At 40.1% G+C, this 27,030-nt stretch overlaps 1 protein-coding gene across 11 annotated transcripts in view; it reads left to right on the top strand.

Annotated features, from left to right (window-relative positions):
• The window catches only part of TASOR (transcription activation suppressor), a 58,286-nt gene that overhangs the window by 6,455 nt on the left and 24,801 nt on the right, over positions 1–27,030 (top strand). For 8 of the 11 annotated variants that reach the window (XM_032798817.2, XM_032798821.2, XM_032798819.1 and 5 more), the window contains exons 2-13: positions 3,687–3,832; positions 5,917–6,009; positions 7,441–7,513; positions 8,719–8,810; positions 9,221–9,379; positions 18,486–18,613; positions 20,139–20,170; positions 21,692–21,797; positions 22,274–22,377; positions 22,475–22,578; positions 22,803–22,875; positions 22,969–23,043. In XM_032798817.2, the coding sequence (XP_032654708.1) occupies positions 3,687–3,832; positions 5,917–6,009; positions 7,441–7,513; positions 8,719–8,810; positions 9,221–9,379; positions 18,486–18,613; positions 20,139–20,170; positions 21,692–21,797; positions 22,274–22,377; positions 22,475–22,578; positions 22,803–22,875; positions 22,969–23,043 (1,185 nt within the window). The remainder of the gene's footprint in view (positions 1–3,686; positions 3,833–5,916; positions 6,010–7,440; positions 7,514–8,718; positions 8,811–9,220; positions 9,380–18,485; positions 18,614–20,138; positions 20,171–21,691; positions 21,798–22,273; positions 22,378–22,474; positions 22,579–22,802; positions 22,876–22,968; positions 23,044–27,030) is intronic. The other 3 variants (XM_075073074.1, XM_075073073.1, XM_075073071.1) reach the window with 1 other exon arrangement.

Here is a 27,030-nt window from a genome sequence, read left to right as displayed (position 1 = left end):
CCCCCCCCCCCCCCCCCAAAATTCATCTAAACAACTCAATTGCTGCTATTTTGGCAGCTGAGGCAGTAGGGATGTAAGAGCCCTGCTGTTTGTCGTATGCTTTGAGAAGATAGCTTTTCCTTAAGCCTCAGTAAACCAACTCTTAACAGAAAATAGTGGGTTTTTTTTGTTTTTGTTTTTTAAATCAAAGCGAAAGGCTGTTGATCATTAAGGTACTGTAAAAGATTTAAACATTAATAACAAACAAAGCTACATAAGTTTTACTTTTTTGTGTTTTACATGTGAACAGAAAGAACTTGCTCTATAATGAAATTTGTGGATTTTTGACATCAAAAGACACATCGTAAAGCCTTGCTTCTTACTTGATTTGATGAAAACAAATCATACACAGAATGAGATCCTTCATTAAACTTTTTTTTCCTTCAGGTGAAATGCATATTTTGGGTTTAAAGCACCTTCAATTCAGAACCTTAGGGTCAAGACACTCAAAAAATTAAGAGTTCCTAGTTTGACTTTTTAAAGGGGCCTGACTTTTCCAGTGGTTGAATGTTCAACACTTTCTGAAAATCCAAGGTGCTTTAAGGGGTCTCAAATTGCTTTATTGCCCATGGATCTATATTTAGTTCAGAGATGGCATCAATTCTCAGCCTATCTATAGTTCTTGTGATAGACATAAGTTAATAAAATTTCATTTAATGTAAAAAAATTACTTAATATGCTTTCAGAACCTATTCTTGAACAACAGCTATGCATGTCTCTCTGCATATAAAACTTTTTTTTTTTTTAATTTCTTGGGAATAAACCTTTTGTTATTACCAGAGCTGTGGACTACATATACTCCCCTTGTTCAAGGGATTAGGTGGTAATACCACAGCAGTCCATGTGACTTGCCATATGCAGAACTGTTTGTTTGATGTCTAGTTGTCAATAACACATTTATTCATTGTAGAAGAAAATGAAGATTAGGCTTGTGAAGAAACTACATTTTGGAGGACTGCTGATCTCCATAAAAATCATTCATCAGAGTGCAAAGTCTAAGAAAACACATGTGTAACATGATTAATAATGTCCCAACAGAGTTTTAACAGCCAGCAGGACCTCTCCATAGGCAGTAACCTGCCTTTTTACAGACTTGCATTGAGGAAGTAGACAATATGCTGCTGTAATATGTGGCCACTCTTGTATATAATATTGCAAGTCTTGTGAACTGTATAAATAACATTGAGCAGCTAGGGCAACTTTGTTCATCAAGATTACAGGAATTCAACAACAGCCATAGTGACATAACTGGACAACCACTTCAAACCACTGTTATTTTTACTACGAGACATTTGAAGAAAATTTATTTTTAGTTGCTCTAAACAGAAATCCCTATGGTGATCAAAGTTTGATGCAATCTATAGTGAAACTGTTTCCAGCATAATTTATTGACTGGAGTGCATGTCGATACTGTGTAAATGCGGAATTACTGCAGTCTTAAATCAGATTTATTACTTAAGTGACTTTGACGCACAGATTTATTTGTAGGTAGTGTGGAAATTTCCCAATACTTTGATGTAACCTTTCTTAATCCTATAAGAAGAGCTCTAATATAGTGAACAACAAAGCACATGTTTTTTAGATCTGGAGACATCAAGATGTAGCCAAGATAATCTCTGTGTGTGTGTGTGTGTGTGTGTGCGCGCGCGCTAAAACTGCTGCTGTAATCCATCTTAGTTAATGGAGGAAAAAACTTTTATTCTGACTTTCCTCTCTGTTCCTTCCCTGTGCTTGGTTGGGTGTCTTCCCCCACCCCCAATGTCTTGAACTATGATTGTGAGCTGTTTGGGTTAGGGACCATTTATTGTATGTCAGTATGATACCTGGTAAAATGGGGCCATGAGTTGGTAGTTGCATTGAGACTCTACTGTAATACATATAATGCACACTCTCTAGCCAAACTTTGTCATTATTAGGGTTCACATGCATAATTGTGTGTGTATAACAAATACATTTTGTGTTAATGCTTACCATGGCATTAAATCTTTAAAAGTACAACTGTATGATATATACAGCTGTAAGAACTAAGCCTTCTGCCTCGGTTGAAAGATGACTTGTTTCAGTAACAAATTTTAAAAAAAAAATTCAGTAATAGGAGGATCTTTTTTTTTAATCTTCGTGCTAAATTTAGCCACCTTGTAGAGACAAATGTATGGCTCAGGTGCCTTAAATAACCATGGCAGTGACTTAATACTGCATAAAAAACCAAATCATGACTCCTATGTCTAGCAATTTCTTCCTAGAAGGGTCTGATGACTGACTAAATGCCACTGGAAAGCAAACTGCTTGCTCATTAGTCTTTTTCCACTATATACCTCTAAGTCTCATTCTTGCAAGATAAGTAAAACATGCAGCACTCACTATTTTCACTTTCCATTAAGATGGACCCAATTGCATGACCATAAATATAGCAATAGATGCTTTCCCAGTAACTGACAAGCTTTTACCAGCTGTTAGTCAAGCTGTTCTTGTGACTTGGAGCCTCTATAATGACCCTGTTTAATTTTGTGTTCCTCTCCCACCCCTTTTTAAAGCCATGCAGATGCACACACTGTGGCCCAGTCTTGTGTAATTCTTGACACACAGTCTAAATCGCTTACTGTTTTTTTGGTAAATATTCTGTACACTTTTATCCACATTTATTTTTGTAATTCTTCTAGAACTTCTGTGCATCCTGCTCTTTTTAGAGCGGGAGGCAGGCAGTAATAGAAGGGCAAAATCACTATTTGGAAGGTATATAGCAGAACTGTTTACACACCAGAACTCCTGTACTGTCAGGATAAAGCTCTATTTCTGTACACCTTAAAAAAGCTGTGTAGAGAAAATACCTGGTACATGTCATCTTATGAGTACAGCTCCATTTCTTTGGGTCTTCTCTCTCAAAATCTGTGCTTCAGTTCTTTGCTACTCCATGCTCTACAGTCTCCTGCTGGTCTTTTGCCCCTCATGCTCTGCAGCTAAAATGGTCTGTGGGGATGGAGATGAGGGGCTGAAAGATAAACCCAAACCAAGGAGACTGCTATGCAGATTTAGGCAATAGCTTAGCAAAAAAGTAAATTTGAAGTGGCCATCTTTGTGAATGATAATTATGTTGTACAGAAGACCCATGTTGTCTTGGGGAATTTCTTAAACTAGAGTGTGAGCAACCATAGCTGAACCTATAGTGTCCCCTCTATAATAGCCATTTATTGTCAGGGTAAGTAGCCTACATATTCACCAGGCACTGTAACATCAATTTTTTTTGAGAAAACAGGCTACAACCTGAAACTACTGCATTCTTACAACACCACATTATTCGGTCTAACTGCACGTTACAGCTTTTTGCAGTGTATGTCTACTACTTTCTTGAGTATGTGGAAATTACATTAGTATACTTCCCTTGGAAAGCTCTTGTAAACCAAGTTGATAACTTGCTCAAAAGTAAATACTGGTATGGGATGGAGAAATGAGAATGACGTGCCTGGCTGTGATCCCGACAAGCCTAAATTCCACCTTTTGTGAGACAGTTTTTAATAACAAAATATCTAAAATGAATCAAGCCATTAAATAGCTTTATAAGATCAAGATAAAAATCCTATTAGTGAAATGAAAATGTACTGGGAAGCTTTCAAATGTGTATTAATACTAACTTTCTTCTCTCTGCATAGCACTCTTTCAGCCAGTAGCTATGGGATCTCGAGAGTTTGAAGATGTTGTGAAAATTTTGCATTCATCTTATTTGGAGTCAGGTTCGATGGCCAATTTCAATTACAAAAGAGCCAGCTTAATCCATAGTGAGCTGTTGGAAAAGGAGGTGAGTACCCACAGTTTGCCGTTTATGAAACAGCGTGTAAGCTATAAACTTTAGTGGTTTTGCCCAACTCCATTTGCTTGAAGCCAAATGGTTTAATATGCTTAAGTGTTGGATCCTTGTAGTGTTGCTTCATGCTGGGTGCTTGAGGACACTGTATGTGACTGCCTGTATTTGAATTAGGTTGCTGTACTTAAATGGATAGCACTACAGAAATAATCCGATAAGCTTTTAAATTCAAGATAACTAAATTAGGGCTATTTCAAAACATAACATGACTCTTACTAATACACAATGTGAAATATAAAGAAATACTGTTTACAAACCATATTATTAGTCTTTCCTCTTGGAAGTTCCCATTACTAGCAGAGCTAACCAGATTACCAATAGATGGTGTATACAGCAGAGACCTTTCAGGAGGGGGTTACTGGTGCCCTCTTCTTTTGGTCCCTGCCCTCCAAAAAGTGAGGGGTGGGGGAGGGCTTGCTGAATTGATCTTGCCTCCAAGATGAGGGAAATGGGTGCAGTTTCACACTTCTCGCTGTGTACCCTACTATTTCTATTATGGAGGCCTTTAGGTTTCTCCTGCCTGCCTGGCCTCGTTTTTCTTCTGAATAAAACAGACTGGTTGCTGTGAATATCATTTGAACTGAGGTAAACACAATTTAACACTACATGAAGTTACTGATAGGAGAGCTACTATGACTCTTCTGCCACTGCCCCCCCCCCCCCCCCAAGTCTAAGCCCAGTGTTAATGGAAATTTTATGAGATATTAGAAGATTGTAGTGCAGAAAACAGGCTGCAACATTTAAATCTTTTTGGTCATAGCCAAGCCAGTAACCAAGACTCTGCTTCTTCAGAGATCTGGTATCCAATTGCAGAATCTGGCCCAAAATGTCCAGACTACTACTGTTCCAGCAATTTTACTACTGACTATGCTTAGAAATCTCATACTGCTGGCTCGATGTCAGGAATATCTAAGAGTTTTATGGTGGATGAAACTCTAGCACCCTGAAGTGAGGGGGGAAAAATGTGAGGGGGAGCTAGTGCTAGTGCCACTGTTTGAGATCTGAGCTTCTTTGTGCTTCCTATTTGTCTTTCAATTTTGAGGTGTAAATTAATTATTGTAAATTAACGGTGGTATCTTCCAATACAGGTTTCATGCCTTCTACATAAGCTATAGTAGTCTATTTAACTTTTAAATATTTCTCTTGCATTAAATCATCTCTCTTCTAGATTTATAGTTCTCTCAGAAGCAGTGGCAAAACAAGTTCAATAGCTGAATTAGCAAATCAAGCAGTGTGACTCTAAAACTAACAAGCAGTCCTGAAAATACTGTGCTGAACCCTCTTGAAGAAAAAACTTGTTTGTCTCCTCAGTGTCACACCAAAAAAAAATCACTGCATTCTAGAACTATAACATCAGATTTTACTGGCTTGTGTATTGTCTTGTTTTCAGACAATTCACAAACTGTTGATGATTTCCTGAGTGTTTTTGTGACTACGTAATTTGGCTGAATACTACAGTTTTCAAGCATAGGGAGAAGAATATAGCCTTGTTAATGTGCTTCTCCTCTCTTGAAAATGAAAGCACTAGTTAAAGGGCCATCCTCTTTTTCCTTTTTATTCTGTTTAAAATAACACATGGCTCCAGTGCTAGCTTGCTTGTAACTATATCAGTTTTTGTCACTGAAGACAAACTGATAGCAGTGAGGCAAGACTAACGAAATTTGAAATTCGGACTTGGTTTTTGTGCCACAGAAATCAGTGGTCAGAAGTGATGATGCATGTCCTATGGTTCAGAAATTGATTTAGAATGCAAGTCCAAAATGATATATGAGAACTTAAGCTGAATGCTTCCCCCTCCCATTTCCAAGGTGAAAGGATACACCCTCTTCTGAAACTGTTTATTGGAAACTGTGCTGAAACATTAACTTCATTCAAATTGGCCTTTTGATTATTTGCACCGAGAGCTAACAGTGTAGACTGTAACTTAGTCAAATTAGACTTCTTGGAAGCCAGGTGGCACTTGATTGTGCCAATACTGATTTCTTCATTGCATAAATTAAGATTTTGTTTGATAATAGTTCACAGAAAAACGCAGAGAACTGAAATGTGATGGTCGCCTAGAAAAAGAGCTTGTTGAATCCTATGCGTTTCTGATGGTTGATCGACCTCAGGTGAGTAGAGACAATCTTTATAAAATAGCATTTTTTTTTATTTTTTTTTTAAGTCCGTGTTCTGCTTTGAGATGGTCTTTCAAACAGAATTGTTTGTTGATGACTTCAGTTTCCACTGACTACCAAATATGTGTTCTACATCTGCAGAATTCAGCACAAGGGAGCCATAGTAATTACGGAAGAGTGGAATGTTGTCACAGAACTGATCTGTTACGCTGTGGAATTAGGGTTCCAGTTACAAATTTTTTATTTTGTTTACCTGTTGGGATCATACGGCTTAGACTTAGGGTTATTCTCCCCTCCCCCCCCCCCCCCCCCCCCAAAAATAGGCATTCTAAGTTTCACCTATTGTGTGTTTAAACATTTGGCTTTTTAAAATATGCATGCTCTAACACCTCAAAAAGGGATATTGCTGCTTGATTTTGAGACTTTTTTGGGGGGGACCTTTGGGTAACTTGTACTGCTTTTCTCTTGACATGAACACAAGTGAGACTCTCCTCCCCCCCCCCCCCCCCGAAAATTGTTGTGTGACATGTTGGCTAGTTGGAACTATTGCAGTGAGTCCCTTCCTTCTGATGTAAAATCAGGGAGAGTTTAAAAAATCTTATCTTCATGCTGCTTTCTGGGTGTAGTCCTCTGTGTTCAGACTCTCTGTATGAAATAATTATATAAAAAATGTCTTCCTGATGAGCTGTATATCCCAACAGCCCTACATAATCTGCCATATTTGCAATCAGGATCCTATAGGAAAGGCACCATATTGGATGGGGTCCTTCTGCTGCTACCTTATGATGATGTAAGGTGAGGAAGAAAGATTCTGTATTCTCTTTACCTTTATGATAAGAGAGAGATCATCAAAATGTAGTAGTTACACTTCAAGTGTGTGGCTTGTGATCAAGAACATCTTATTTCTATAATTTTTTAGATGGTTATGGTTAAGCTGTATAGACATTATCAATAAACACATTGCCTCCACAGCAAACAAAACTCTCTATATTGGCATGCATTAAAGTTATTCCTAAGATGGTTCTCAAACAGAGGAGGGGCGAGTAGGGCCATGAGGTTATTACATGGGGTGGTCGTGAGCTGTCCCTCCACACCAAACCCTGCTTTGCATCCAGCATTTAATAATGGTGTAAAATATATAATTGGGCGGGGGGGGGGGTGTCATACTCAGAGGCTTGCTATGTGAAAGGGGTCACCAGTACAAAATTTGAGAACTACTTCCCTAAGAGTTGTACAGTAACATAAGGTACAGTTATAACTGAGATTACGCTAATGGTGTATTAAGTGTTTTGCGTAGAAATATAATTTAGAGTATGTACTCATAAAAAGAAGAGGTTTATTAAACTGTTGCCTGTTCCACTCATAGTCTAACTTTACTTTGCAAATATGTATGCATCTAAAATTAGATATATTTGTTCAATTCAGGTGCAAAATATATGTGAAAAAGGGCTACAGGTGGGCCATTCCAAAATAACAATTCTTGGCAGCCCTTCCATGGGTAACTATCTTTTCACTTTTCTTTCTGTATATTTACATCATACAGTATGATTTTTACGATATGAATGTGATATTACTTTAAACCTATTGTCCTTGCTATAGCATTTCCCAAAATTTGCACTTACCCTTCAGAAAAATCCCACCCAGCTGATTTCAGGTAATGATTTTTTATTCAGGAGCAATACAATTCACAAATACACGAATTAAACAAAATTAAGCTTGTCTTAAAAATGGATTTCAGAGAAGTAAGAATGAATTACCCAATTACAAAATTTCAGGGAATGTTCTAAGCATCCATAGGCAGAATCCTATTCATTTTTGGGGACAATTGGAAAACCAGATTGGGGGGGAGAGAGCACATGGAGCCCCTGTGATCTGTTTAGCTTGAAGTTGTAGTTCTGGGCTCCTGCAGTTGTCTGTCGATCAAAGAACTGGTTGAGGGCACCCATTTAAGGCCTTCCAGCATAACTATACCCCCAACTCAGGTGAAACTCTGCACGGAAGGCAAACAGTGGGGGAAAGGCTGACAGACACAGCTCTGGCCAGGAGTCTGTGATATGCCCCACCAGGATCCAGCCTTCCTTATATCTTGTGCCTTCAGAGATCGGGTGTCCCAGCACCATGGCCATGCAGGGCTCTCTATGGTTCCACTGTCGTGGCCTTGCTCAGTCATTTACCAGCCAGAGTGTAGGAGCCATCCCTGCGCAGGAACTATTTTAGCAGTATGATGGTCGCAGCTGGGGCTTGTCATCGTCCTTGCCGTCATCAGGACTCTGCTCTGCTGGGCCTGGATGATTGCAGCCACCTGCACATCTTATGCCCTGATGTTTTGGGCTTCTTGGCAGTGCTGTTGCAGGGGGCTTTCTGTGCTGTCAGCTCTGCCTATTCCTAACCCTACAACTGTAAAAAATAAAAATTGATTCAAAGAAAAAAATCAAGTTCTGCCAAGCTTAACTGTGCAGTGTTGCCCACAGTTTAATATAGTAGCATGAAATGTGGCTGGACACATTGTTATGGTTCTCATCAAGCAATTTAGTCTGTTTGCCCTTCCATGTAGCTACAACATTGCTACAATTTTACTGAACTGATATTTGTCTTATTATAAAATGGCTAATACTCTTGTCATGCTGATTAATCTCCTAACTGTAACATTTTAATGTTCAGAATCTTCGTTTTCTTAACTTTGTACTCTGTCTTCCTCATCAGGTGTGTATCTCTCCAGATATGCTGACTTATTACAGGCTAATCCCCTGGAAGCTGGAGCAACTGGTGACGTGATTATTTTTAAAATAATAAAGGTAACTTCTACTCATAGCTTTTATCTTTAAAGGCTGCATTTTGTATTACTGAAGCTTTCTTGCTTTTGCTGGCTTGTTATAGAATTCTGCTACTGATTTTTGGAGAGAATCTGAATGTATACAAGGCTCTGTAGTAGGAAGAAAATGTAATCATTTTTATTTAAAAGCATGTATTAACTTTAAACCACAACTTAGCTCTTTCTCTGCAGATTTAATTGGTTTGTTTTTGTTGTTCCTACAATTTTTGGCTTTTTCTTCAAAAAGATGGAACGAGAATGACTTTTATAAATACTTGTAACTAAATGTCAGTTACCTCATTCTTACAGTGCTGTTGTACTTTATCTGCAGCTGCTCTAACAATTGATTTAGTTAAGAAATTAACCCTGCAATTCTTCTTTTTTGCTCTATAGGGAAAAATGAAAAGCGTATATGACCACATGGGTGTGAAAACAATGGAATCAACAGTTAAAAGTGCATTAGATCCAACACCAAAGCATGAGTGCCATGTTTCAAAGAATGCTAATAAAGTAAATTCCTTGTTGGCTTATAGAGCTTATGAGCTTACTCAGGTAGGAGAGCAGCTTCATTTATATATTGTGTATTTGTATCTATGAAAAGAGAGCATGGTGCAGTAGTGTTACAGATTTTAACACTTCACACAGGGAGTCAGATGTGGATTACCTGCTACCTTACTGTACAAGTAAGATATTTGCCTGTTCTAAAATCTTACATATATCTCAACATAGTTTTTTCATTCTGTTGTAATGAAAACATTGTAAGTGGTCCTTTATCCCTTTGCTAAGCTCACAGTAAGTTTCTCCCTCTCTGAAATATTATCTTTGCATATATGTCACTGTGGATCCCACTGCAGGTGAGCACACACCTCACATGTATGAGATCAGAGTGGGTCTTTTTTAAAGGTGACTGGATCAGTGTACGTACTCTGTTTCCTACTACTTCTGTATGAGGGCATGCCCGCCCCCTCCCTCAGTTTCCTCTTACCACTCATGGCAGTGAGATGGAATTGATGAGTGTCTGACCCCACTGCTGCTTGTTAGCTCAGGCTAAAACTTTTCAAAGTCTTCTACTTCTCATTTTCCTATATTTTGACCTCCAAGGACTGATTCAGACTCTCTACTGGTGAGATCAGCCCACCCCCGACTTCAAGTCTTTTCCATCCTGTAATGGATTAATCCCCTGAACAACGGACATAGGAGTCGCTCCCCCCACCCCCGCTTCTTTTTTAGGAGGGGTGGGGCAAGGATCTCACATCTCAGCTGCTTGTCATTCTCTGCTAGCATGAACTTCAGCTTCGTGATTTGCGTTTTCTTGAACAGCCCACAAAGGTCTCTTCAGACTGCTAAGAGGCAAACTCCAAAGTCTTGCTTGATAAGTCAATGCCACATTGAACAGACAAGTGATGACAGACCATTGTGGAGAAGACTACACCAAGAAAAGACCTGGCATTAAGATGGCTCTGATGCCCTTGCACCAAAGCTCAGATGAAACTCAGCATCCTCCCATAAAAAATGGAGAAGCCTATGACACTCTGCCAGCCCTTGGTTTTGACAATGCACTCCTAGGTGTGGACTATTGTTCGTGCCCAGCCTCTTACTAGCACTGGTACAGACTTAATACTTGGTGTGCCTTGTGTGTCTGTGCCACCCCTAAAAGAAGTTTACTCTTCACTATCACTGGGGCATATATGCTCCCTGTCTTTTAGCAGAGAACCATCTCCTCTGAGCTCTGTGATTACTGCTATTAAGAGCCCTACTAGCTTTTCCCCTGCAGGGTTCACCCCCTGCTGGCTTGACTCATTCAGTGCCAGGCTTGACAACACCCAGCAACTTGGCTGTACTCCTATGGCATGCTGCTCTGGCCCTATTGCAGGTGCTATGGCCTGTCATTTGGACATTGCAAAACCAGTCTCTGATGCCACTGAGGAAGAGATCTCTCTCTGCACCAGCATCCCTGGCCAGACCACCAATCCCTGAATATCAGGTAGGTCCATATCCAGAAACAGAGCAACTCCTGAACAATGTCACTGCCGAAGGATCTCTCATCTTCATGTGTTGAAGTGATAGTCTTGGCGTCAGTACTGGCACTTGATGACTTTAAAGTGTTTTAGGAGTTACTTGTGAGGATTACTGGGACTCTGGAGACCTGAGATGTCTGTCATATCAGTGAAATCCCACAAGCTGTTTGACATCCTGTCAACTGGTCCAGCCAGGAAAACCCTCCCATTAGTGATGGACTACTTGACCTAGCCAAAGCACTGTGGCAGACAGCAGCCACAGAAATGCCAACTGTGAAACAGATCAAGACACACCAGATTTACCTCCCACCACCTATGGGATTTAAGTAATTCTGTACTCACCCCAATTCAGACTCCTTACTCATGTTGGTTTTACAAGAGGAAAAAGGAAAAGGACCCCAACTCACCCCTCTATCTCCCCCCCTCCCCCCAAGTCATATCCTTCAGCTTAGCTGCAGCTGTATCTGGCTAGTTTGCCAAGCCCTACTGGTCAAGTATGGATAGGGTGACACCCTCCTTTGTGAAGCTCCCTCGTGAAAGCAGAGGGGAGCTTAAGGACTTAAATGGGGAAAACCAGCTGCTGACCAAGATCATCTTTCAGGTGGTGATGGAGGCCTCTGACACTCTGGCTACATCCACAGTGACCATGTGCAGAGTGTCATGGGTCCAGGCATCAGCCATGCTAAGAGAGGTGCAGGCCATAATTGAGGACTTATCCTTTGAAGTCTCAGAGCTGTTTAGTGAGACAGTGCTCTGCACCCACTGAAGTATTAAAAAGCTCTCGTATGTTTTCTGGGGATTTACACCTCTGTTTTCATACTGCAAGGCACCTCCTTGGCCCATGCTGTGTACCAACTTAGCCACCCACCTAGCCCATAGAAGTGCCTGAGATTCACTGTGGGCCTTAACCATTATGAACACAGGGTTGTGTCCTTTGGACTCTCCATAGCATCTTATGATGGAACGCTCCCTTTGCCCTGTGTTGTAGGCAGGTCCGGAGAACCTGCCTCTGCATCAGTCTCCAGGCAGATCTAATGCCCCTTTAATCCTTGTCAAAGGAGATGGCCTCTGAGATTTCTAAAGACCCCAAGAAGAAAAACTGACTCATCTCATAAGGACTCTGTTTCAGAATGACCTCAAGTCTCTCTCCAAGTCAACCGTCTCGAAATCATTGACTTCTTGGTCCAGGTCCATGGATGCTGCAGGTTTCTACAGTAATTCTCAGGGCTGAAAAACCAAGAAGCTCCTCCAAAAGCAAACACTGTTCTGAGAGCCCCAGTACTGACCAGGCATAACAGGGAGAGCAAAGAGAGGCATTCCTCAACCACTGATACTGCCCTCGATGGATCCATTAGTACCATATAGATTGAAGTGTATACCTCTGCACCCCATCGGGACATTCTAAACCCTCACTACAATTACTTCCAGGGAAACCATCCTGTCGTTACTGACATCCTATTTGGTACTGCAAGAATTTTGGTATTAGAAGGACTTAATTGTAGTGGAGAAACTACAGTCTCTGTTTAATCATGGGCACAGTGGGTCCCTTAGTACTGAGACTGGTTCAGTCTCTAACTGAATGCCCATTTATTACCTACATGATTCATCACCATATTCATTTGTGGCTCATCCACTGTTCTATAAGGAAGAGGATGAAGGGGACTTCATCTATGCAGCCTCTTTAGTCTTAGTACAGGGTCTCCTACCTGCCCTCACCAGAACTTTCTCTGCAAGCCACAGAAATAGGGAGGAATCTAGGACAAGACATGACAAGCAATGGAAGAAACACTGGATGCCACCCTGCTTTCCCGTATGGAACACCTTCTAATCTCCCGCTTCCCATGGTCACGCTGGGATCCCTGGGCTGCTTACAGACAGCAGTTTCTAGGGCTCTGAGCCTAGGGTGCTGGGATGAGGGGGAGACAATCTCTCTACTACCTCAGAGCATTTCCTCAGTGAGGGAGACATTTTGAGGAACAAGAAGCTAGAGTGGTTTGAGGAGTAGTCTCCTCATCTGTTATCTCCTCATCTTTAGCTGATGAAGCTATAATGCCCCTTCACCACCCATGGCTGATGACTTTAAGCCATTCCAAGACATCATAAGGACATGGCAGACTCATTTTTTCAGATGCCATTCGCAGAGGTAAAGGAGTCACAACAAAAGTTACTGAGTATCTTCCGACTGACAGTACTGACCTTCCAATCAGTAAGGCGATATTGGATCCCATGAGGGTGGTTTGGCAGACTCCAGCAACAGAACCAACAACTTGCAAAAGGTCCGAAAAAGACTAAACATTTTTTGTTTTTCATCCCCCTCTTAATTCACTGGTAGTGGAGGCAGTAAATGACTAGGGAAAACCGCATGATGCCAGCGTGACCCCATGTGACAAGAAGCAGAAGTGTCTCGATCTTTTTGAGTGGAAGTCTTATTTATTGGTGACGCTCTGCTTCGGATCATTAATTACCAGGCCAATCACATGAACTACACAAAGTGTAAGCATTTATTGAGAACCTCCCTCTGGAACAAAGAGTAATTTTAAGCTGTCTGTCAGTGCAGAAGGACAATTATTAGCCCAGACATCTCTCCAAGTGGATGCTGTAGACACTGTGGCCCATTCCATCTTTCTGATAGCAGTCATCGTGGGCTTCAGCAGTTTGGTTTCCCAAGGGAGGCCAAAAGCATGGTGAAGAACTTTTTTTTTTTTTCCCCTTAAGTGGGCTTAAGTTGTTTTCAAAGAACACAGATAAGTCCCTTCATACTCTGAAAGACTCCAGAGCCAGTCTGCAGTTGCTGGGAAATTATACCCCTGCAATTTAAAAAAAAAAAAATGCTTAGTAGTAGATCACACACTGCATAGAGATCCCACCAGATACCTTTCTCCAGGTTCTGGAGACCCACAGAACCACAAAGAAGCAAGCTTGGGTTCCAGAGGAAGAGAACAATAAACTATCTGGTTCAAGTACACAACTAGCTTCATCATCAAAGCGACCAGTTTTGATTGGCTGGTTGAGGGTGTGAAGCTGTCTCACTCTAGCCTACCAGCTACAACAGTTTGCCTGCCTGCCTCCCTCCCCCCATTTGGAAGCCAGCTCTCCCATTTCTAACATACATGAGACTGGATTATCACAGACGAATGGGTTTTGGAGATGGTTACGTTTGGGCTGTCCCATCCATTTCATATCCCCATTCCTCTTCAGGGACTCCCTTCATGAGCTCCTACTAAGAAAGGAGATAAAATCCCTCCTTTGCTAGGAGCAGTTGTCTGTCCTGGCTCTACATGAGGAACGGTTTCTATGTGAGTTAATTACTCACACCAAAGAGAAATGGAGGATGGAGACTGGTATTTTAGATCTAAGATTCCTAAACAAACTTGTGAAGTCCCAAAAATTCAGACTGGTGACTCTGGCAGTGGTGATTCTTAGATTCAGGGGACTGGTTTTCAGCCCTCAGCCTAAAAGACACACACTTCCAATTTGTGTTACACCAAGTTCACAGAACATACTTACATTTTGTGAAAAGCCAGAAGGACTTTTGAGACCATGTGATTCTTTTCAGTCTCATTTCCAAGTGTTGTCTCTCAGGTTCTAGTGGTGGTGGCTGCTCACCTTCGTCTAGTGGCAGGTGTGGTATTCCCATACCTAAAAAGCTGGTTGTTCAAGGGTTGGTTTTATGGGGAAGTGCTGTCAGCCACCCACAGGGCACTATCGCTATTCCTGCAGTTAGGCCTTCAGCTCAATGTCAAAGTCTACAGTGACCCCTCTGTGGAAAATACAGTACATAAGGGACATTTTTAGATTTGCTGACTGCCAGGACCTATCTTCCTTTGCACAGATTTATAACTTTATTAAACGTTGTCAAGAGCAATCAAGTGAACCTTGAAACCTCAGTAGGATTCTGTTTGCAGCTTCCGGGTCACCTAGTGGCTTGCACCTTCATCATGCAATGTTGCATCTTTGCAAATTTCAAGGTGGCTCAGGATAGACTAATCAGGAGATGCAGCTTTGATTTTTAAACAAATTTTGTTTGCCATGACTGGTGGAAGAATCCCCACAATTTCAGGACCGACATTTCTTCAGCCAGTTCCGTTGGTCACCATGCTACAGGATGTGTTGCTACTCCAATGGAGTGCATCTGTGTCCATATAGTGCTGGGGACATAGTCACCTCAGGAGACCAGTCTCCACATCAACCTGGTGGAACTACAGGCAGTCAGAAATGCCTGTATCCACTGTCTACCTCTGAGGGAAGTCTATCAAAATCTTGATGGACAATGAGGCTTGCGTGTTCCATATTAACCTGTGGAGCAGAGCAAGATATGTCTCTGTAGTGAAGTAATAAAGTTATGGAATTGGTGTATAGCCTATTGTAGTCACATTTCAGTAGTGCACCTTCCTGGAATACAAAACATTCTCAGCAGAGGCCTCTTCCAGGACTCTGAAAAATAGCTAGGTCACCGATCCTAGACGCTGTATTCCGAATGTGGCGCTGTCTGGAATTGGCTTTCTTTGCCTCTTCCACAAATAGGAAGTGGTGTTTGTTCTGTTTGGGGGAGGTGGCCTTCAGCCTTCAGCAGATGCCTTTCTCCTTCTTTAGCAAAGGGGCCTGTAATTACATACTTTTCTTAACTCTTTGGATTCTAAAGGTGAAGAACAAAATCAGGCAGGACAAATGATAGTTATCCTGATAGTCTTTATGTGGCCAAAATAAGCATGGTATAAAACATTACCCGTTTTTAATAGATTGTGTCCCTGTTCAGTAATATTCCATGCTTTGTTTATCTTAAGATACAAATTGCATCCCAACCTAAAAATTCTCCAGCTCAAGGCCTGGTTCTTCAGTGGTTTGCTAGCAGACTGTCCACTTGTTTGGCACAGGTATAGCAAGTGTTAAACAGCAGGAAGAAATTTAAGCATGATTCTTATCTTCAGAAGTGAAAAAGATTTTTGCAATTGGTGTGACTATCTGCAAATTGCACTTGAATTTTCCTTACTTGTATTTACTTGAATTACCTGCTACAGCTGAAGAAAGCAGATTTATAAGGTATCCCAATTAAGGTTCATCTGGCTACAATATCAGCTTTCCATTCTTCAGTATAAGGGTTCTCAGTAATCTCGTGCCCCACAACTTTAAGGTTTATTAAAGCAGTGGTTCTCAAACTAGGGCTGCTGCTTGTTCAGGGAAAGCCTCTGGTGGGCCAGGCCGGTTTACCTGTCACGTGCGCAGGTTCGGCCGATCGCAGCTCCCGCTGGCCTCCGAGTCAATGGAGACTGCAGGAAGGGCAGTCAGCATGTGTCTCGGCCCACGCCGCTTCTAGTAGCTCCCGTTGGCCTGGAATGGTGAGCCATGGCCAGTGGGAGACGCAGTTGGCCGAACCTGTAGGTGCAGCAGGTAAACGAACTGGCCCAGCCTGCTAGGGGCTTCCCCTGAACAAGCAGCGGCCCTAGTTTGAGAACCGCTGTATTAAAGAACTGGGAAACGTCTTCCCTCAAGTAAAAAGACTTTGCTCCGGTCTAAGATCTTAATCTAGTTCTCAGGTCTCCCAGGACCTTCTTTGAACCTATAGTGACCTCATTATTATACCTAGTCATAAAGACAGCTTTTTTAATAGTTATTGTATTGGCTTGAAGAACTGGGAAATCTGATGCTTTCATAGTGGATCCTCCCTTTACAGTATTTTCAAGGACAAAGTTTCCCTACTTCCACATCGATAATACCTTTAGGAAGAAATTTAGGGAGTTTCATCTGAACCAAACTATACATTTTTCACACACACGCCTTGCCCCCCTAAACTCTGGTCAGGAAGCTTTTTTTCCATACCTTTGATGTCCAGAAGAGCACTGGCTTTTTTAATCTCAGTAGGACCAAACCGTTTCAGAAGTGTTCTCAAACATTTGCCTTCATTGCCAACAAATATAAAGGCTCTACTGTTTATACCCAGAGACTACCCTTGTGGATTTTAGAATCTATTATCATATGCTATGAGGTTGCTAATGTCCAGCCTCCTTCTAGGACTCTGTCCCACTCCCTTAGGTCTCAGTCAACATCTATGGCTTTCCTTAAAGATGTTCCAGTACTGAAATCTGTAGGACTGGTATGTAGTCTACAATACATGCTTTCTCCAAACACTGTGCCTCTTGCTCCATGCGTCTAGAACTGTTGTGGCAGTGGGCAGTGTAGTTCTGTCTTCTGTACTAGACTCTTATCCGAAGCGCACTCCTGGGGATACTGCTCAAAGTTACCTGAATTGGAACACCATTAGGATGCTACTCAAAGAAGGAAATTTTACCCTTTGCAGTGACTATAATTCTTCAATGTGTGTGTACCCCAATAGGTGTTCCACTACCTGTCCTCCTTTCTCTCTGCTTTGGCATTTTTCTTCATGGGACTTTGCAGTAGAGAAGAAACTAAGGGATGGTTTACCTACACAGCCCTGTGTAGCCTAGGTGTGGGGCATGAGGATGCGTAGGGCAGATGCATAGATTAAACAAGCACTACTACTGAAATTGCTAATTGAAGGCACATGAGCATTTGAGCACCCACAGGGGGACACATCTTGAACTACAGTTACGGCACTTTCCTGTAAGTTAGTTGTGTAGCATTACGTAGGAACTCTGTGACAGAAGAAGGGATAGAATCCAATTCTCTGGCCAGTAGTCAACTCTCTTAGGCCTGGTCCACGCTAGGGGGGTGGATTGATCTAAGATACGTCTACTTCAGCTACCCTATTCTTGTAACTGAAGTTGTGCATCTTAAATCGACTTAGAATCACTTGCTTCGCATCCTCATAGTGTGGGATTGACAGCCACTGCTCCCCTGTTAACTCCGCTTCCACCTCTCGCCCTGGTGGAGTTACGGAGTTGATGGGGAGCGCATTTGTGGATCGATGTATCGAGTCTCGTCTAGATGTGATATATCAATCCCTGATAGATCGCTGCCCGCTGATCTGGCGGGTAGTGTAGACATACTCTTAAACACAATACTTTCTCTTCTTGTAGTGCCTTGCTTCATTCAGTACACACAGTCAAACTTCTGCAGCAAAAGGAAGCTGGGGTCCTGTAGATAAGTCTCTCCAGTAGTACACCGCTTCAGTTGATCCCTACAGCAGGTTCATCCTGTGCACTGACTAAAGCTTTGTGCCTGTAGGAAAAATAGTAGATAATGATATAATTAAAGAGTGACATAATAGATATGCCTAAAGTGGCTGAATTAAGGTTGTATAGGAAATGTTTGAGTGCTTGACTTTGAAACCTTAATATTCTGTTTAATGTAGGTGTTTTTAATGTGTAATATAATTTGGATTGCAAAATGTGTATGAATTTGCATTTTTGTCTGTACTCTATACACTAAGCTTCATAGAAAATATTTCTTCCAGTTAGTTAAATTAGCTTATGGTTTTTTAAATCTAATCTGCTGTGCTGTTCATTTTTGACATAATTTAAAACTTCAAAAGCATTTATTTCTGGATTATTTAAAAATGTGTTTTGGCTAATAAAAAAAAATACAGGATTTCTGAGGAATGGCTGTGAAACTAGTGGCACGTTTTCTAAAAACTGGAAACCATCAGCTCTTGATAAACTTGCAAAATACAAATTGAACAGATTTCTCATTTAGGTAACATTTTTGCTTTTGCTTCTTTTTAGTACTACTTTTATGAATATGGCTTTGATGAAATAAGACGAAGACCAAGACACGTGTGTCCATATGCTGTTGTTTCATTTGCTTATAAGGATGAAATGGTACAAGTACCAAAGTTTTTGCCCCCATCAAGGTAAGGTAGGATGCAGGTTTATAAAAAATGTCAATGTTGAACGTGAAGAGACTTTCAATCCCTAACATGCTCAGTTTAGCATTACTATCCCCGAACAGTGGTGATGTGTGCATATTTAATACTGGGGAAATTTGAGGGCTTGCTTTTCAGAGACTTCAAACCCACTGTGAGAGGTTGTGAGTGTTGTTTTGTGCAGCACAGTGACCTGTGCAGAACATAGTTTTGTTGCTTTTCTTCCCCCTCCTCAAAACCATGCTGCCCAACCAAAGGGGTGTTTATTTTCTGTAAAAACTTCTAAATTTTACAAAATATTAAAATCAATTTTGAAATCTAGTCTTCATATAAAAAGAAATTTAAAAGTAGTTTTATGTATTCTGTCCGACAGCAAGCCCCGCACCAATGTGTGTGGTCTTACAAATATGTTCTTCCACTTTCATAATAATGAAAAATGTCTGAAAGAGCAACACCAACAGAGAACCTCCTATTATACAGAGGAAACAGACTATAGACAAAATTGGTACAAAGTAAACTGAAAAATGGATCCCTTTCAATTATAGTAACCTTTTTGTGGGTTTTGTAACAGAAGTAGGCTTAAAGTATCTGACGAGCTTCAGTAGTGGTGTCCCTTTTAAAGTACTGTATTTTTGTGCAAATTACTTAAGAATTTGGTAATTCTGTGGAGACAGAAGGCAGAAAGATTGACTTACCATTTCCTGCAAAGGCATTTCTGGACTTGATCTGCCAAAGTTTGAAATTGCCACCCACAACTTAAAGGATTCACATAGAACGTGGTTTTCAGTCTGGTTTCCCCAACCTGGTACGGAGAAAGGGGTTTGTCAGATCCCACTCTGTTAGGGAATGTCCACCTTCTCACTTTGTTGTATGCTTCTCCAAACTTCTATCAGAAGTATGGTGGTCTTTCTTTTGAGTTAGAATTGTTGTGAAGAGGATTCAGCTTCTCTGCTGCTCCTGAAATATAATGGCTACTAAAATATTCTCTTCGGACTAGTCTAACTGCAATTTCTGTATTGCTTTTAACTGTATCTGTGAAGCTGCTCTGACAGATATGGTTAAAACAGTACAACTCCCTAGTGTGGATGCAGTTATACTGTTAATAAAAGGTGCTTAATTAGGATAGCTTATTCCTGTAAGTTACACACTGAAAGTATATGGGTATAACGGCATACACTTTCTAGGGGATTGTTTGTTTGTACTGTTTTAACTATATTGGCATAGAAATCGATACAGATAAAGCAGTACAAACCCTGTTTGTTTGTAAGCAAAACCTTTGCTTGTTCGCTCTCTTCTTCCCGCCCCGCCCCCACTCCCCCAATGGATATGTGTGTTGCCTCAGAAAATCTGATAACATAGGATCAGAGGATACATGATTGCAGTAGTGTTGTCCTGTTAGACTTGCCAACTAATAAATCATCCTAAATCTGAAGGGTAGTTTGTATGTGGGGGGATTAATTGTATATTGAGAGAAGCTTCTGTTTAATTTTTGTCTTGTTTTATGTTTTGTTAGGTCAAACAGCTTTAATACAGACAGAAGCACAGGTAAGGATCAGTTGTACTATAACTCTTGCATTTATAATAAATGCATAGAATACTTCTTAGTCACTTGCCCTATTAGCTTTACCTGTGCTTTATTTGGATAACCTGTTTTGGGTCATTGTAGTTAGAGAGAATAAAGAGTAGATATTACTGTTGAGTGTAATTGATCGGTGGTGGTGACATTATGGTGTGGCCAGTTAAAGTGTTTTGGGAAGCAGTTGGAACCCAAGGGGTAGTTTTTCCTATTTCATATTACACTTGAAGCTCAAAATAGCAATACAAGAAAACATGCTGCCTTCCTGCATAATTGTATTAAAACTGCAAGAAAAGCTGAAAAAATCACTAACCATACCTGTGGTGTGATTGTGTTGTCTGAATCAACTTTCCTGCTTTTATTAGCTGAAGTCCTTTGACGATTGATACAAAAAGTTCTTTTCTGTCATACTAATGAAATACAGCCTCCTGACTACCATAACTAGCAACTGATTTTTCTATGCCACTTGACAAAGCACATTTGTGTTACAGTATATGTAAATAGACAGTTAAGAGCTACATTATTCTAATACTGCGGTGACTATCCAGTGGCACCTCAGTTACAGCAGAATTCCAGTTTTCATTTTTTTAAAATGTAGCCCTTCATGATTTTAGAAAGAGATTTTTTTGGTATGTGATTTGGCGCAGTGCTGCTTTCTGGAGTTTGTAGAGAACAGGAAAGAGCTTTAAAGTCTGAACAGTCTCTATTTCCATGGAGTCAGCTCTGATGCCTAATAATAAAGTATATGTGTCCGTAGCTAGTAGCATCTCTGCTATCCATTTCAGCAAAAATATCTAGAAGTGAAAATGGAGAAGGGTGGAGAAGATCTAGTAGGTTTGTGAGGTACTGTGTGTATCCCTTGGCACTCCCAATCCCTCTATCCTCAGTGCAATAGATAGCTTTAACAAAGTCAGAGTTTAGCTGTCGATTGGAGTCAGGTCTATGGCTTAATATGCTTTTCCACCTAGGAATGAGGGCAATGCCTCCCTAAACCCCAGTAGTTATGTATTTTCTGGGTATTGTAGAAGACTGTATCTTCTCTTTCACGAGGAAGCAACTGGAACAATTATCCAGGGATTTCTCCTTGCCATTCAGCCCGAGTGATAACTTTTTATTGCTCTGCTACTTCTGTGCAGAGACTTCACGCTCTCCTGTCTTTTTTGCCTTTTTTCTCTTCAGTCTTGTCCACACTGATGTTTTTTTGGCTGCAGCTCCATTAGTGGAAGCACTGTGTAGACAGGACAAAGCTAACGTTTTCCATCATATTGTCTAGATCTAGTCTAAGAAAGTAAGACAACATGGTAGTAAAAATTGCTTGTGCTCTTTCCATTCTACCAGCAGTAGAAAACTTCCCAAAACTTAGGCAGGCTGCCTCTACGCTTTCTGTCTTGTCCCCCTCTCACTTGAGTCTCTTACTAGTGTATCTTTACTTGAGACAACTGCTTTACTTTTACTTTTTTTTTTCTTCCCTTCCCCCACTCTTCTCTTAGATAAGACTAACTACACCTTATGGAGAGGTCAGCTTTTGAATAAAGGGAAGCTTTTATGCCATGCTGCTTTGAAATCTGCAACACGCCCTTTCCTTCCATGTAAACTGTAAGTATTGATTTGAAAACAAAGTTGAAAAATATTAGTGTTTAAAAACTTTCTCTAGCAGCATCTGGTGAATTCTGGGCAGTTGGTCAACTTTTAAAATTTAGTCTAAATTTATTAGGTAACATTTTCAAGTTACTTAGGAACACAAGTCCAACTTGTGTTTCTAAGTTACTTAAGCACTCTGGAAAATACTGTCAATTGACACATGCATTTGGTTTAGACAAATGTGTTGGGGTTTTTTTGTTTTGTTCTGTTTTTTTTTTCTTTTGTTTTTTTTTAAATGACACAACAGGCTTTTCTCTGCAATTCCCGTTCCACTGGTAGAAAACTTCCCTGAATCCTTTTAGTTTCAGGGAATTAGTTTTTCAAATGAGTATTTAAAAACAAAACCAAACACTCTTCAATTTTTATTTCATCGATGAGACTAAGATCATGGGGTAAAGAGAAGCTGATTTTTCATTTTTCTTTTATTTCAGTCCTGAGAAGCTTAACGTTGAAACTGTTATGAGCATTGATTCACTAAAGAAGAAAATTGCACCAGCATTGTTCTATAAAGAAACTTATCAAGGGGCAAAAGAAGGTAACACTTGTCTTTTTGAACTAAAAATAACATCTGGGTATAAACCTGAATTTAAGACTTTTTTTTTTTTTCCCCCCCCCCTTCCCCTCTTAATTAGTGTGCAAGAGTGGAATGTACTGTAGCCTTTATGAGGTTGTGGAAAAGACAAGGTCTGGAAGTAACTTGGAAGGCTTACTACAAAAACTAGAGAGAGAGAAATTAGTAAGTAGAACATGTTTGACTCTTTGTTTAAAAAAAAAAAAAAAAAAACTGTAATATTCCAAGAAAATGGAGAGCATCTCTTCTTGCTGGCAACACATCACAGATGTAAGAGGATTGTTTTTCAGTGATGGTGATGCATTGGAACTTGTTATTGTTATCAGATGAATTTCCTAATCTTTGGTGCATACTTCATACTAGATATACGTTTTTGCTTGAAAACACAGGTTCTTGTTAAACCACTTGGGGACAAAGGATATCTCTTCCTTCTTTCTCCTTGGCAAATGACATCCCCATATGGTATGTAATTTTTTAAAACGCGTCATGGTCTTTTGAAATATAACTGGCTTTCTCTTAATAAACTACATAATTCTATTACACTTTTTTTTGTAGAGCACCAAACTGGAATATCCCGCATTCTGCAGGCATTGTTTCTATTTCAGGAACCTAGAGGTATAGTGACTTCAAGTAAGTCCATTGACCTCTGATTATATCTAACCAAAGAAGGCAGTTAATATGCAGTTGAAGTGCTCATCTGCATAGTTTTAGGTCAGGGCTGGTGTTTATAATGCATGAACATGGATTGATTTAGATATTGGTGATTGCAGGGCTAGCACTAAAAAAAGTCTTAGTACAATAGTTCAGTTTTTTGTTTACTTTTATGAAAGGGAGCAATATTTATTTCCACTAAGTTCCAGTAGAACTAGCTATCCATCTGTCCTTGAAGACTACCTTTTATTAAGATGTACCATTACAGCTACACACTTAAATCATCTATTAGTTTTGACCATAAAACATAAAGGACAAAATAAAGCCGTAGGGTGTTATGTAACATCGTTAATTTGGTTGCTTGAAGTTATGCTCTGGGACACAAATCATGTTCTCAGTTCAATAATTGAGCAAAGAAAATGCGCAGTAAAAGAAGCATAGGATAATCAGTTATCACTAATACCACTAAAAGGAACTGAACTTAGTAGAACTTTAATAGATACATCTGAAACGTAACTTAAAAAATCCACCATTCCGAGTTGAAACTCTTTTCTGATTCTAGTATTCCTTATTGAGCATGTACTCTTCACAACTTGCTTTGAAACAGTCCACACATTAATGTAGTAAAATCCAGCCTTTCCCTTGCTTTTTACTTTAACAAAGGAATTAATAACGAAATATCATGGTTCAGTTCAAGCCAGGGGTCCTACCTCACCCTACACCTTAGATCCCTTCACATTCTAGAGTAGCCATGTAAGTATCAGGGAGATGAATGACTTACTTACATGTTTCAGTCAGGAAAATACCATAGCGAAACATAGGAAAATACCATAGCAAAAGACATATACTGCCAGCCTGCTGCACTAAGGGGTCTAGTTAGTTCCCCACTACCATATAAACTCTTTCATTGTTATTCCAATTCATTTTATATTGCCTCCAAAAACATACATGGAGGTCAAAGTAACTGCTAGAAATGGACCCATTTAATAAGTGATATTTCATAACCCAACATAAGAATGGCCATACTGGGTCAGACCAGTGGTCCATCTAGATCAGTGTCCTGTCTTCTGGCCAATGCCAGATGTTTCAAAGGGAATGAACAGAACAGCACAATTACCAAGTGATCCATCCCCTATTGTTCAGTCCTGCATCTGGCAGTCAAGAGACTCAGGGACACCCATGTCATGGGATTGCATCCCTGACCATGGTGGTAAATAGCCATTGATGGACCTATCCTCTGTGAACTTGTATAATTATTTTTTGAACCCAGTTATAGTTTTTGGCCTTCACAACATCCCTTTGCAGCGAGTTCCATAGTCAACCTATATGTTGTGTGAAGAAGTACTTCCTTCCTCCCCCGCTTTTCTTTTCTTTTCCTTCTTTTTTTTTTTTTTTAAACCTGTTGCTTATTAATGACTCCTACGTCTTTTGTGTTATGTGAATGGGTAAATTAACACTTTTTTTTAATTCACTTTCTACACACCATTCATGATTTTTATAGACTCCTATCATATATCCCCCCCTTAGTCGACTTTCCCCCTCCCCCCCCTCCCCCGCACCCCAGCTGAACAATCCCAGTTTTTTTAATCTGTCCTTGTATGGAAGCAGTTCTATATCCTTAATTTTTGTTGTCCATCGTTATACCTTTCTATACCTTTTCTATACCTTTTCCATTTCTGATACCTTTTTTTTTAGATGGGGTAGCCAGAACTGCATGCAGTATTCCAGGTGTGGACGTACCATGGATTTCTATAGTGGCATTATGTTATTTTACTGTTTTACCTATCCCTTTCCTAATGGTTCCCAACATTCTGTTAGCTCTTTTTGACTGCCACTTACATGTTGAGTGGATATTTTCAAGGAACTATCCAGTTACTCCAAGATCTTTCTTGAGTTGTAAAGCTAATTTAGGCCTCATCGTTTTGCAGTAGTCGGGATTGTTTTCTGATATGCATTACTTTGCATTTCTCAACATTAAATTTAATCTGTCATTTTGTTGCCCAGCCACCCAGTTTAGTGAGTTCCCTTTGTAACTTTTTAACAGTCTGCTTTGAACTTGCATATCTTGAGAAATTTTGCATCCTTTGCAAACTTTACCACCTCGCTGTTCCGCCTTTTTCCAGATCATTTATGAATACATTGAACAGCACAGATCCCTGTACAGATCTTTGGAGAACCTCGCTGTTTACCCTCTCTCCATTCTGAAAATGGACCATTTTTTTTCTTCCTTTTGTTTCCTGTCTTTTAACCAGTTACTGATCCATGAGAGTATCTTCCTCTTATCCCATGACTGTTTAACTTGATGAGGGACATTCTCAAAGTATTTTTGGAATTTTAAGTACACTATACCCACTGGATTACCCTTGTCCACGTTTGTTGATTCCTCTCAAAGAATTCTAATAAATTGGCGAAGCAGATTTTCCCTTCAGAAAAGCAGTGTTGACTGTTCCCCAATAAATTGTGTTCATCTTTGTGTCTAATTCTGTTCTTTACTATAGTTTCAACCAATTTGCCTAGTACTGAAATTACACTTACCAGTCTATAATGCCAGTGTCACTGCTCGAGGCTTTTTTTTTTGAAAAAAAAAATGTCACATTAGCTATCCTCCACTCATCTGGTACAGCTGACTTTAAGTGATAAATTACATACCACAGCTAGTAGTTCTGCAATTTCATGTCTCAATTCCTTCAGAACTCTTGAGTAAATACCATCTGGTCCTAGTGATTTGTTACTCTTTAATAAGGGGGAAAAATTTATCCACATTGGAACTTTTAATCTCTCTGACTTTTTTCCTCTCTCCCCAGGACCCATCACCTATTAATATTTATATTGTACTAGCCCATAAATTTACCAGCTGGGGACCAAAGCTTCATTGGGCTAGGCCAGGGGTAGGCAACCTATGGCACATGCCCTGAAGGCGGCACGCGAGTTGATTTTCAGTGGCACTCACACTGCCCGGGTCCTGGCCACCAGTCCGGGGGGCTCTGCATTTTAATTTAATTTTAAATGAAACTTCTTAAACATTTTAAAAACCTTATTTACTTTACATACAACAATAGTTTAGTTATATATTACAGACTTACAGAAAGAGACCTTCTAAAAACATTAAAATGTATTACTGGTACACGTAATCCTTAATTTAGAGTGAATAAAAGACAACTGAGCATGCCACTTCTGAAAGGTTGCCGACCCCTGGGCTAGGCATTGTGCATGTGTATGACTAAGACAGTCCCTTCCTCAAAGAGAGTATAAATACAATAAACGTTGACACACAACAGGTAGATGTTGTCCTCCCTTCTACCTTTTTGTAACAGTGAGCCTACTGTAATTAAAGTAATAAGCAATGATTGTTGCACACCACACAACAGACAAAGCTATATTAGAGATGGATTAGCTCCAAAAAGCATTAGAATATTTTTCAATAAGTGAATTGCAGACAATTTTTCGGAATAATATAACTCTTTAAAACTTCAGAGGGGTAGTTGTGTTAGTCTGGATCTGTAAAAAGCAACAAAGAGTCCTGTGGCATCTTAAAGACTAACAATGTATTGGAGCATAAGCTTTTTTTTTCCGCACGCGTCTGACGAAGTGGGTATTCACCCACAAAAGCTTATGCTCCAATACATTGTTAGTCTTTAAGGTGCCACAGGACTCTTTGTTGCTCTTTAAAACCTGGAATTTTTCATTTCTTTCCAGGGGAGAAAATGTACCTGTCAGGACTCTGTCCCGAAACCTAAGGAAGATGAGATCTTTTTTTATAGAAGTTAGGTGGGGTTGAACATTTAAACTGACAGTGAAGAGCTTCACCCTGTGATGGGTGACTTCATCAATTCCATGATAATGGACTAAATCTTAGAAAGGCTGGATTTCAAACTGAGCTAGGGAATGTTTGAATCCAGGGTTTAGATTTTGTACCCTGTATCTCTACTCTCATGCCTTGATTTTTGTTGTCTTTTGACTTGTCAA

The sequence above is a fragment of the Chelonoidis abingdonii genome, chromosome 17 (genome assembly GCF_003597395.2).
Source record: "Chelonoidis abingdonii isolate Lonesome George chromosome 17, CheloAbing_2.0, whole genome shotgun sequence".
In the NCBI taxonomy this organism is placed as follows: domain Eukaryota; kingdom Metazoa; phylum Chordata; order Testudines; family Testudinidae; genus Chelonoidis; species Chelonoidis abingdonii.
Note: the sequence above shows the minus strand (reverse complement) of the source record. Positions and strands in the feature narration are given on the sequence as shown.